This window comes from Chamaea fasciata, unplaced genomic scaffold (assembly GCF_029207755.1).
Source record: "Chamaea fasciata isolate MVZ Bird 193981 ecotype frontalis unplaced genomic scaffold, bChaFas1.0.hap1 SCAF_7, whole genome shotgun sequence".
In the NCBI taxonomy this organism is placed as follows: Eukaryota; Metazoa; Chordata; class Aves; order Passeriformes; family Sylviidae; genus Chamaea; species Chamaea fasciata.
The window spans coordinates 1,455,799-1,468,203 of record NW_027094092.1 but is presented as its reverse complement, the minus strand read 5'-3'; the positions used below and the strand labels follow the sequence as shown (position 1 = coordinate 1,468,203).

General features: G+C 44.6%; 1 protein-coding gene across 8 annotated transcripts in view; it reads left to right on the top strand.

Moving 5' to 3' along the window:
- BMAL1 (basic helix-loop-helix ARNT like 1) overlaps nucleotides 1–12,405 on the top strand; it is a 47,895-nt gene that overhangs the window by 14,671 nt on the left and 20,819 nt on the right. For 6 of the 8 annotated variants that reach the window (XM_066187183.1, XM_066187188.1, XM_066187187.1 and 3 more), the window contains exons 2-3: nucleotides 10,434–10,557; nucleotides 11,199–11,346. In XM_066187183.1, coding sequence (XP_066043280.1) covers nucleotides 11,207–11,346 — 140 coding nt within the window. In that variant the 5' untranslated portion in view covers nucleotides 10,434–10,557; nucleotides 11,199–11,206. Of the gene's footprint in view, nucleotides 1–10,265; nucleotides 10,299–10,433; nucleotides 10,558–11,198; nucleotides 11,347–12,405 lie in introns of those variants that run through there. The other 2 variants (XM_066187182.1, XM_066187185.1) reach the window with 2 other exon arrangements.

Here is a 12,405-nt window from a genome sequence, read left to right as displayed (position 1 = left end):
CTGGGGGAAGAGTGACAAGAGAATAAAAAAAGAAGTAGAGCCATCCCTTTGGCACTAAGGTGTTCCATCAGCTGTACTGTGAAACTTTGCTGTGGGGTTTTTCAGCAGTATCTCGTGCTTATCCTGAGCTAGACAGATACAGCTTTCTCCAAGCCATATTCTGATGGGTTTTCTCTAAACTATCACTTGATTTGCTCCATCAGGTCTTACTTTGAATGCTGTAATTACAAAGCCTGCAGACCAAAACCATTCGAAATGCTGGCTTTAGTGATGTCCACATTGTAGGGTGTTTGGGGCTCACCTTGGACATGTGTCACATTGCACAGAAATTCCAGTTTGTCCAAGGAAGTGAGAAAGAAGCATAAAAAGCAGCTAGTGCTGCAGTAGAAGCCAAGAGAATTCACTTAAGTGTTCAGTATATGGCGCAGTGAACGTCTATCTTTAACTTTATTGTCCTGCTAAAGGACTTCTTTGGGCTGTCACTGTGGTTTCACTGTCCTGCCATCCCTTGCCTTGTTCCGTAGCAGTCACAAGCACTGCTTTTGCTGGGCAGGGAGTTGTCAGCTACAGCAATTCTGCTCCTAATGTGCTGTGTCAATATTAGTGCTGGCCCGGGGGGGCCTTGGGAGCTTGCCCTACTTCTCAGTGTTCTCTGTGGCTGCGCGTCCGGCCGCTTTGTGCGGCTCCCACCGAAGGGCAGAGTGTGGGATAATGCCCCAGTGTGAGCTGTCGTGGCTCGGAAAGTCTGCCTTTTCCCAGCCTTAGCAGCAAATCCCTCCTTTAAAAACCTGCATTTCAGGTATGGGTGGGGGTGTTACCTCTGGAGCATTGATGGAGACTGAAAATGATAGGTATCCCTTTTTCGGTGTGTGTTTCTTTAGGTGTTTTCCATGAAACAATTGAGCAAGTGCTGAGTTGGTGCAGTGTCAGGGTTTCACTAGTTTGATTTAGATTTAACTGGCAAATAGTGTGATTTCAGAAGAGGAAGCTGCTGGGCTTTTTTCTGTCAGTATTTATTGTTGCTCCGCCAACAGGTGCACACGGAGGTAGCTGCAGCTATTTGCAGGTGCATGTGTGGGGAGAGATTTTCTTGAAACTGGAAATTGTCAATAACTTCAGAGTGGTGAATTTCTGTTTCCACACAAACTTTAACATATACAGTAGCTATGCCATCTTTGTGCATTCTCCGAAATTATTTTTTTTTAGCGGATTCCCACTTGTACACATAACAAAAAGCTGTGATGCCCTCTTATCCAAAAAGCACTGGTAGTGTGGGAGAACCAAAACTTAAGTTGAGCCTCTAGGACAGTCTGAAGGAAGAAATACGGACATTCATGTTGATGTGATGCATTTGTGTTTGACAGCTGATTTTGTGTAAAGTCCAAAAGAGCTTGTGAGAACCCAGTGGGGAAAATTGAACCTGTTGAGGTTCAACAGGTGAAGCTAGAGGAGTGAGCTAGAGGAATTGGTAGAGAGGCAGCCAGAGTGAGGAATACCCCAGCTTGGTTCCAGGCAGGGTGAGAGTTTCTTCCTTTTCCCAGGGCTTACTTTAGGATGGAAGGGAAAGTGACAGCCTGTTGGCTTTGCTTTGTCAGGCTGGCAGAGTGCTGAGAGCAGCGGTGGCTTCTTCCAGCCAGAGATGAAATCCAGCAGGACCGGAGGGAATATGCAGAAACTGGAAATGAAAGTATCAGCTATAAATAGAACCACCTGTCTTTGCTCCTTCTGGTGGTATTTTTGCCCTCTTGTTCCAATGCTTTGTTCCCTGAAGAAATAAAGTATTCAGCTGCAGTTTGGCGATAGATCTCTGAATGAAAATTCTTGCATGTGCCAGATGTGTTTGGGTTTGTTCTAGTAATAATATGAGTGGAAAACGGCCCTGTGCAATATCTCTAAAAGTATTTGGACCAGGTAGTTCAACTGAAAAGGAAACTAGGATTTTCACCTTAAGAGATGCACTTCAGAGGCTAAAAGAAGTGAGTAGCGGTTCGATCTGTTCAGCTGAAAAATGGCTAACTTCCCATAATGCATAAACTTTAAAAGTCAAGTGAGAAAATATTACTTGGGTAGTATTTTTCCTGCCATGGCTTGACTGCGTTGTCTGGTTTGGATGCCTACAATGCCGCAGTAAGAGGAGGGAAGAAAATGAGGACCTGACAAAAGCCCAGAAGGGCTTGGTGGCTGGAAGCTGGAATAACTAACGGAGTACCAAAAGAGTGCTGTGCCAGTGAGAAGAGTGACTGGAGTTAAACCTTGTGCTCACTTGAAATGTTAAAGTCAAGAGATCCTATTACAAGAGGTATCAAAGTACAAGCAGTAGTTCTGCGCTTGAGGAAGAAGCCCTGGAAGGGCTTCCATGGTGTGCCAAGTCACTGATCACAGGGTGAAATTCTAGTTTTGACAGAAATGAGGAAGTGTTTTGCTAGGCTGCTGTTTCATTTAAAAGACCCGTTTCTTTGAGCTTCCGAGAGGATTTTGCTTTCCTGCCGCTGAAAGGCAACTTTCGAGATTATGAAGTACAGGAAGAATATTTGCTGGGTTGTGAGGATCCACGAGCTTCACTGAGCTGCGGTAAGGAAATTCAATTTGCCCAGATCACAGTCACATTAATACTTACAGTGTACAGCTGGGCTTTATTCATCATCTCTAGATTAGAAGATGTGCGTTTAACAGTATGAAACTTACTCGTTCTGCTTGGCTACTTGAAGTCTTTAAGACCTGTACCTAAAACATCTGTCTGCTGTAAACTGGTGCTCATATTTAGGAGTTGGATGAAATCTTGCCACAAAAAGCTGCATCTCTTGGACTGCAAGTGCAAAAAGGAGGCATTCCCAGCCATGAGTTACAGAGGCACTGATTGTAAATTCCCACTGTTTGTATAACACGGGGGGGTGAGTTAAGTAGCTTACCTACTTGTTATCTTGCGTGCTTCTCCTGCTCCAGAAACGTCACTCCAGGTTGTGTACAGTCCTTTTACAGAGAAATTTCTAATCCTCTAAAAATGTGGCTTTGAAGTTGACTCTACAGTGCATCTCCTGTTGTTGACAGATCAGAAGTAATGTGTACAACTTGGGAGACTTCACAGAACCGCTGCCTCCTTGGTCGAGAAGGTTGTTGTTCTTTTGTGGGTTTGGGTGTGTGTTTCTGATCAAAGCATGCTGGAAGTACATAAGCTATTAAAGAAATCAACTTTGATTAGGTTTTTCCTTGAAGCCCATTAATGTTGGATAATTGATTTACCCACGTGGTAGGATGGATTTTCCTGTCTTTCACACACCCTGCTCTGCCTCCCACCCTCTTCAAATCCCTTGGCTGGCTTAGGGTTGGTGAGCAAGAGCTGCATTCAGTGGTTGTGGAACAGTTTGTCCCTCACACATTAGAGGCTGGACCTGGCTTGGAAACTCAGGACTTCAGCTAAGTTTACGTTGTAGTAGTTGAGGGAGTAGATTTCTTTTGTTGTGCCTGGATTTGTTTCTTGTAACTCTGTCATTGCTAAAAGAACGATTGATTTTGATGTCAAGTGGGTAGGTTGAAATAACTGCCCCAAAGGACTTAGTTTCTGTTGTCTTTTAATTTTAAGTCTTGTCATTCTCCCCCGTCTTGAAAATACAGTGCCTTGTTTCTTCTCACACATGCACAAAATCTTCTGAAGGATTGGAATAAATGCATATTAAATATCACATCCTAACCTAGATTTTGTGAACTTGCTTTACCAACATTTAACATCAGTGGACCCTATTTTTAATTTACTTTCTTCCATAACTTGTATCACAGAAACTCTGGGATGCTGTGCTGAGCAATATTTCTGAGGCATTGTTTTAAAGTATGTTGGCTTGGGTGTCTTGGGTTTAAATAATTAAAACACTTCTGACATTGGGCTCAATCCTTTGTCTACAAGCCGCTGAATTTCTCAGGGTGACTGATTTTTATTCCGTTTTCTGGAATAATGGCTGTAGCCCTTTCCAGTGAAATCAGTCTGGATGTTTTAGAACAGCAGGACCTGTTGAAATCCGAAGACATCCATAGGAGTTTGCTGACTGAGAGTGGATCTTCCACGGACAGTTAGACCTGGGTGTAATTCTTAGTGTAACTTTTTTACCCTTTGTAGGAGGTCAGCTTTTAGCTTACAGATGTTGTGTGGCAGCTACACTTTTTTCGATAAAACCCTCCTTAGTGCATCCCTGTTGACATGAACATGTGTTCCTAGAATATCTGTGGTGTTCTCAGTGTGTTTATGAAATGTCACGAGGCACCCAGTAACACGCAGAGTTTGCAGAGCTCTGAGGCAGGATTCAGTGGTTCCTGCTCTCAGTGGAGGCAACCGAAGTGCTGGTTCAGTCTCATTCTGTGTGCTGAGTTTAGGAATTCCTGCAGCACTGGGGGCTGTACCCAGTACCTGGTGATGCGAGGACCAGCACTACTTGGATCCAGGAGCCTGTAGAGAGGCTACGGCTTGTTTCATATGTAGAGGTTTCATAAATCCCTTCAAACCTGGCCTTCCAAGAAAGGCAGGTCCCTTTCTGTTTTCCCTGTGGAAGCAGTTTCTTGGAACCTGAGGAGTGCGTGTGCTGGCAGATTGATTATCGAAGCAGGCCAAATTCCTTTGGTAACGGCAGCGTGTTAGTACTGATTTCCAAGAGTGTGCATCACCACCTTTTCACAAGGGCTTGATTAGTTCCCATGTGATGTTTGCTTTTGATGGCTGCCCAGAATGAAATATGCAAACAGGGCAGCATAAGCTCACTTCAAAGAATAAGAGCTCAAAGAGTCTAATCTTGGCTGACGAGGAGCTTATACTAGATCAAGCTTTCAGTAATGGTTGCAAACTAGCAAGCTTTGTTGAAACACTCTTGCAGCTGGGATTCGGTGGGTAGAGAGGCAGACGCTCTTGAGATGTGAGGGGAAGTGGATCTCCTGTGGCTGGAGGTCAGCTGGATGATCAGGATGCTGGTTCTGATGATGTCTCCAGTGGCTGTTCTGTGGAGCTGTACGCTAGACCTTGAGCTCTATCACTACAGGTATATCCCAGTTCCCCGTTAAGGAGGGAAGTGCTTCATCCATAGCGCAGCTGGTCTAAACAGGTTTGATTCCTGGAAGTGACACGGGTTGGCTTTGGTTTTGATCCACTTTTCCTTTTCTGCTTTGAAGGTGATCCATAACGCCTTTCCATGTGACTGAACCCCCTTGAAACACATTTATCTGCCTCGCTGAAAGAAGAGCATGAGCTCGGACTTTTGGAGGTTGTTTAATTCTGTTGGGGTTCTCTTTCCAGAACTGGCCTGTCTTCCTTTCCTTCCATGCTGTCTGAAACGTTATACTTGGAGCTGCAGACGAATGCAAACCTGGGAGGAGTGCCTGAGACACCACGTGGGTGTGCTACCAAGCAGGGGGATTTCTACAGACCAGAGAAAAGGGTCACCGAAAATCTTATAAAGAACTTTGGGAAGTTAGCAAAGGGAAAGCCAAGTCCTGCACCTGGAGAGGAAAAACCCCTTCTCTCAGTACAGATTAGGGACTGAAGTGCTGGAAAGGAGCTTGTCAGAAAGGATATTGATGGTTCATGAGCCAGCAGGGGTGCCATTGCAGCAAAGAGGGCCAGGAGCCTCCTGGATTGCATCAGGAGTTGTGTCTCCAGCAGCCTGAGGGAAGTGATCCTTCCCATTTACTGAGCACTGCTGAGACACTTCTGTGTTCTGGGTCTAGTTTTGAGCTCCTTCGTGCAAGAGAAAGTTATTTTAGTTAGCACTGACGCTTGGTTTTTAGGCAGAGAGAAGACAACAGAGAAGTCCATGTTTAAAACAGCTGGAAGTAAAGATTGTAGGTATTTTCCCTCATAAACAAGGAGGGATAGGAACCAAGACCCCTCTTGATCTGGGAGCCTCAGTGTTCTGCGGACAAGGTAAAATGCGTTGTTGTGTGTCTCCATCACCACTGTGAGAGTCTGGGAAGCTGCGATGAGGTGGTGCCGTGATGTGACCTGTTCTGCCTTTTCTCAGAGACTCTACTGGTGAACAGATGCTTTTGGTGTGGGACTGTACCTGGACAGATTGATCTGCTGAGAAACTTCACATGGAGTTTTTCTTCTGTTTATTGGAGACTTTTTCCCCTCCACGTCAAAGCTGTTTATCTTGTATCTTTGTGGCCGGTTAAATAATTCATGGGCTGCTTCCCCCCAGCCTGCTGCTTTTTGCTTAGGAAAGATGGGGAGCAGCTGTTGGAAGAGGGGTCTCTTGGGCACCTGAGGGCTGTGCCTCTGCCTTCCACAGAGCAGGGCATCCCCCTGCCCTGTTGTGAGGGCCTGCAGGAGCAGCTCTGGGTGTGTGGTCAGGCTCGAAACATGAGCTGCTGACGTCAGGAGGAGTTCCAAAACTCAGATGTGAATGATGGGCTGCCAGGGGCTGGTCGACATGCTGAGGACTCCGTGGGAAAAGGGTGACCTCAACAAACAATCCAGGGTAAAAATCCATTCTTTGCACCAGAGCGTGGTGAGATGCATCTGCATGAGAGAGGAAGCCACAGGGCTTTTTGTCTTCTGGGAGCGCAGGGTACTTGCAAATGATGTCAGGGAGCCATTAAAACCAAAGAGTATCAGTATATTGGGAAGATAGGAAGTATTCTGATTTAAGTATTCCTGGAGTACTGAGGGCAAAGGAAACTACCCTGCTCTGCTTCAGACATCTTCCTGTGGAGTGTTCCGTAATAAAGGTTCTGATGTAGGAGCTGCCTGTTCCTTGCAGCGCTGAGCCCGTGGGTGCTGGTCTCGATGCCCTGCCGTTGTGGCGGAGTTCACCAAAAAGTCATGCCTTGAGAGGCTGCCTAGAACAGAGGCTAGCCAGTGTTAAAGGAATAAAGTAGGTCTTTATTAAAAAGGCCTTCAAAGGATACACCTTGGGCAGGACTAGAGCCCAGCTGTGGATCCACCCAAAATGGATTCCGAGTCACGACTTCTCACGCTTTCGTAAGTTTTGGTCCATTTACAAATTGGGGTTAATTGTCTTATTACAGCTTCAGGTAATGAAGTCCAGTCCTCCCAGTTTGCTCTCCTCAATTCACTGCTGTTAATAAATTTTGGGCCTGAAGCTGCAGCGCTGCCCTTGTTTCTCTGGCTGGGAAGGGAGTTTTGTCCAACTACACGGTGAGGAGAACTCACTAACACTTATATGAAGTTCAGAGTTACATAGTAATGCAGTACAGAATCTGGAAAACATGAAAGCTAAAACCTAAGGCATCAGTCTGCGTCTTGAAATCATCCTGGGGACACTTGGAGTCCTCGTGCTGCTGAGCTGAAATCTCCCCACCACCGGGTGCAAGTGTGTTGGGAGCCTCCGGCAGCAGCAAACTGCTGCTGGGGAAGAGAAATAACCTCTTTTTCTGTTTCGTACCAGCTTGTGCTGCGACACTTAACTCCAGCAGTGGAATACTGCTGCAAAGGGAAGTGGATGATTTCCTTTCTGGAGCTGTTTTTGGTTCAGTCATTACCCGCAGGGACAGCGAGTATCTTTTCAATGACTTCTTCAGGAAGCCACACCACGGTTTTCCTCTGTCATTGCGAAATTGCGCTTTTGAGATACGAGACACTCGTGATTCATAAAGTTATGAATTGCATTTCTTTCGGAATAAATCCATGCCTGCGTTGGACATGGCTGCCTCTTGCCTGGGGGGGAGCCAGGGCTGATGGGGCATGTGGAGGGAGCTCCTGACTCTGAGTGGGTGCTTGGCTCATGGAGTTGACCTACTTTGGCTGTGACCTTGATTTGCTCAGAGGTGTTTGTGTACTCGTGATCAGCTTTGCTGCATGATTAAGCTGGTTACATGTCATCTCACTTTTTTCCTAAGGGACGAGCAGTAAGATTATTTTTGCTGTCTCATTAGGCTCGTTTCAGGGGATCAGAGAAAGAGGGAATGCAAGGGGAATCCCAAGGTGTAGACACAAACTGTTATGGGTACAGTGACAAAATACCATTTGATTCTCCTCTGCCAGAGAATTCAATCAGGAAGTAGACTCCATAGCATTTTTTCAAGTAGGTCATTAGAGTACTTTGGCAACAGATTTGGCATCATAAAAGGGAGACTTGAACTTTGCTTATATATATGGGTAACTTTCGTGTTCCTTCTCAGAGAGAATTTTTTTAGGCGTTGAACATCCAGCAGATGGAGGCTGGAAAGACAGAGGAAATATTCAATTTCCTAAAATTTTAAGAAAGCCTTGTGAAAAAAGCATTTCTCTGAACTGTTCCCTATTTAGTGGGGCATGCTGATTTTTGCTCTGATCATTGAGTTGACATCTTTTTAACTTTAAAACTCATTTCAAGAGACGTGGATGGTTTTTAACTCCTGTAATGCTAAAATGTAGGACTGTGATTGTTAGGACTGGATGAGCATTTGGGACATGGTAGAGAAAGGGCTGACTGAGAAATAAATTGAGAATTCTGCTCTTTATGGATTTTTTTTCTGCTTCAATGGTCAAGACACTTTAAATAGCTGCCTTGAAACTATCAAATATAGACAGGTATAAAATAACACAGCTGAATGGATACTTGATTTCAAGATTTTCCTTCGGTAAAACTGATATGAAATTTTTGTTTGAGTTGAACAACAGGGGGGTTTTTTGCATTAGTGCATGGTGACTTGTGCAGTGTTCAGGTTCTGAAGCTAAAATGCTGCCTGTTGCAGGCATTCTTAAAGAGGAAAGGGCTGTGGTAAACTTACAAACCCTTTTTCCTCCACCCCCTTTTTTCTTTGCTCGTTCCAGCTCATCCCAGCCTTCTGTCTGAGGTCATCATAGATGGTCCATGAAATTACCCAATGCAGTAAAATGTGAGTTCAGCCAGCACCCTCACATAGAGAGGTGCTCAGAAACACACTGAGTTTAGCTGTAACTAATTTCTGCCCGTCGGCTGAGACTGAAGATAACGGGTTCGGGTCTGAACCGAGCACGGAGAAACGGCCAGTGGCTGGTTTTACTGGTACACTGAGATGCAGCCACCTCTCCCACCACAGTAACACCATCGAGTCTGTAGCTGTCGGGTGCTGGGGGTGAGAGGGACAAAGCAGACAACTGGGAAGAGGCTGGCACAGGGAGACAGGAGGGCCTGACCTACAAATGGCTATGGGTGTGGATGAAAGCCTTGCGAAACAAATGTGGTTCTGGATTCAACGGTATTTTGTCATTTCACTGACATTTGAACGGATTTAGCTTTGGGCAGTTCGGGTGCCAGCTGGCCTCCTAATGTGCCTCTACCACATTCTCAGAAATGGAAAAGGGGGCGAGTTGTTTGGGAAAGGACCACAGAGAAGTCGTTGGGTGAGATGGACAATGAGCCCTCAGCAACGGTTTGGATGCTCAGCTGCTGGAACAGCAGCGATCCTCTTTTCAGAAGCTGGGGGTACTAAGACAGTGACTTGCCTGACTGTACACTGCCAGCACCGGAAATTTAGATAATTTAAGCTTGTAAAATTCTGAATTTGCCATTCTGGCGCGGCTGAAGAAAATGATAACAAATAACTTTGGATTCTTTGGGGCTAATAACTTACAACGTCTACATATGTGCTTCAGCAGAACTGAATTTGCGATCACGTTGACAGGATATTGATTGTTTAAATTGCATGCTTCTGGGAGTGTCATGGGAGCCGCTTGTTCTGTGTGCTTGGGAAGTTCTACTGCTCTCACAAGGTTGGGAAGGCAGTGAGGATGCTCACGGGTGCATCAGCCAGAAAACTGTGTGTCCAATGGACTTTGGAAGTTTTCCTCCAGGAGGAAAATGTAGAACAGTTTCTAAATCTTCCAGAGTAAGTTTTACTGAAAAACTTGTTCTGTGACAGCAGTGTGGAAGGGAAGGGCATCCACGTGTTTGTAGTATAGTTGGGAGATGCATTTGAGGGCTCCAGTTGTCGTGTGGGATGTGGATATTATATAAACCTTGTAGCCTGCAGAATAAACCCGTGTTTAACTCCTGTCCTTTGAAGATGTTGAGTGCTGTTACAGTGGAAAACAAAACAGTAAGCCAAGCCCAAACTTAGGACCAGCCTTAGAGTAAGTCAGTCCGGAGTGAAGGGTGAGTCTGTCCTTTGCTCTGTGACAGCAATTTAACTCCTTCTGGCAGCATCTGACAGCAGGTGTGCGCATGATCGTCATTGTGTGAGCATTGTGAGCAGAGAGGTTTGTGCAAAGACCAGAGGATGGTGAAAAGGGCCCAAAAAGGACGTGGTGCCAGAGATTCCTTCTGCCCAAAGCTTGGTCCACTGGAGGTGCACGACAGGCTAACCCTTTGGAGGGATGGATAAAGCTTCTAAACTTCGTAAGGAAATGAGCATTTGATCCCCAAGCTGGAAACTTCTCTTGCTTTTGTAAACTGTGTCTAAAACAATTGTTTTTAAGGTTTGCTGGTTTTTGTTTATTGTTTTTTAAGCTTGCTGGTTTTCCTCCCATTCAGGTTTTTGAAAGTGTTTGACCAACAGACCATGAGGCATGCAAGAGTTCTAAGGTTGTCAGCTGCTTTGGGCTGAGCATCATCATCTTTGCCCAAGTGGATTTAGGCTTCCGAGACAGGCCTTCAGGTATAAAACTCTTCTCTTACACAGCTGATGCTATTTAGCAGGGAACTTTTCACAGGCTTTCTTCCAACAGTGTAATTATTTGTAGTCTAGAGGATTAAAAAGCCAATTAGATTCATTTGTACCTTTAACTAGTCTTCTTGGACCACCATGGGGTTATAATATTTTTATTTGCGGAGTCTGCTGGGCAGAGGTGTTTATTTCTATGGAAATGTTCTGTATCCAGTGGAAGCAGAACTTTAAAAGTTTGTGAACTCTAATGTGATGCAGAGACGCACTAAAACAAGTGTTCCCTGTTAGAAATATTCCTGTTAGGTAAAAGCAATTGGCTGGCCAGGTGACATAAGCAGAAACCTGGTTTAGTGCAAGATCATTCTGACAAATCTTTAAAAGCAGGTGTGTTACAGAATGTGTCTTGAGGATGGTGATGGTTTGTGTGCAATACTCCATGCAGCAGTAAGTGGAAAAGGAGAAATTACCTGTAATTTTTACAGCAAGGGGGAAAAACAGAAACTGATTGTTGCTGTTTTTAAAGAATGCTAAGTTTGAGATGACTTTTTGGGTTAAAAATACGTGTCTGCTTATATTAATGTAGTGTTTTTTTTGGTTGGGGGGTTGTTTTTTTATTTCTTCCCTTATGTTAGACAGTCCAATGGCAGACCAAAGGATGGACATATCTTCTACAATTAGTGACTTTATGTCACCAGACCCTGCTGACTTGATCTCCAGTTCCCTCAGCACTTCAGGAATGGACTGTAATAGGAAAAGAAAGGGAAGCTCAACTGATTATCAGTAAGTTGCATTTCTCGTGATTTAGCACTGCTAAAAGGAGGTGACAACACAAAAATACAGTGGGGAAGACTGTAGAAACATTTCAAGCAGTTTTTAAATAACCTCTTCTTTACAACCTGCTTTAAAGGTTTTAATAAAGAAGAAAGCTGCTATGCACTAAGAGGCGAGTTCATTATTTAATAATAATAATAATTCAAAAAATAAAGCTGTCATCTCAGTGCAGCTAGAATTGAGGGCTATCACATGGGGTAAGGCTGAGGTGAAATCTTCTGGCTGATGAGGGAATGGAATTAGTACTGATGAAGTGCAGCGTGAAGGCTGATCATATTGTCTGTTTACATAGGAAATACAATGTCTGATTAACAGAGGGGGTAAGATAATAAATGTGTTGGAAAGTGGAAGCAAAACTAGGAGTAGTTCCTTTTCCTTACCTATTTTTTGCCTATTTAGTCACTTCCTATCAACGCGCTGCCAACCTTTGCCTGACGAAGCTATTTTGATCTCTCATTTGAATATGAATCTGAATAGTCTCTGGCTTGAGATATTAGAGCTGTCTTTCTTTTAATCAGCTGCTCTAATCTTGTAGTGGTTCTCAACTGTAGCAGGAGCCTTCCCCCACCTCTCCTGTAGAACAGTGAAGGGCACAGCAGAGTTTGCCAAACTCCCAGACCTGTAATGTCTCCTGCCCCGGGAACACCAAGAGCAACCTACTTAACTGCAAGTGCCCGTGCGAGCCTCCTCTGCTTTGTAACTTTACAGAGTGTGGCTGCAGGGCAACTTGTGAGTGGCCACATCCATTATTCATCCAGCCACAGAGTCCATTTTTATGTAACTTAGCACAGATTTTATTGCTGGGGGCCTTTGGATTGTTGGCAGCTCTTTTTACGAAGAGGGGCGGAATTTTTAATCCACGCTGAGCACTCACAATTAAGGATTAGATTCTTTTTTAGGAGAACCTATGCACAAAACTTTGAATACCTCTCTGAACTGCCTTTAGTGTCCCTGAAAAGCACGTGTGTCCCTCCTAGTTGAATTGACTACTACAAAATTGAGTGAACC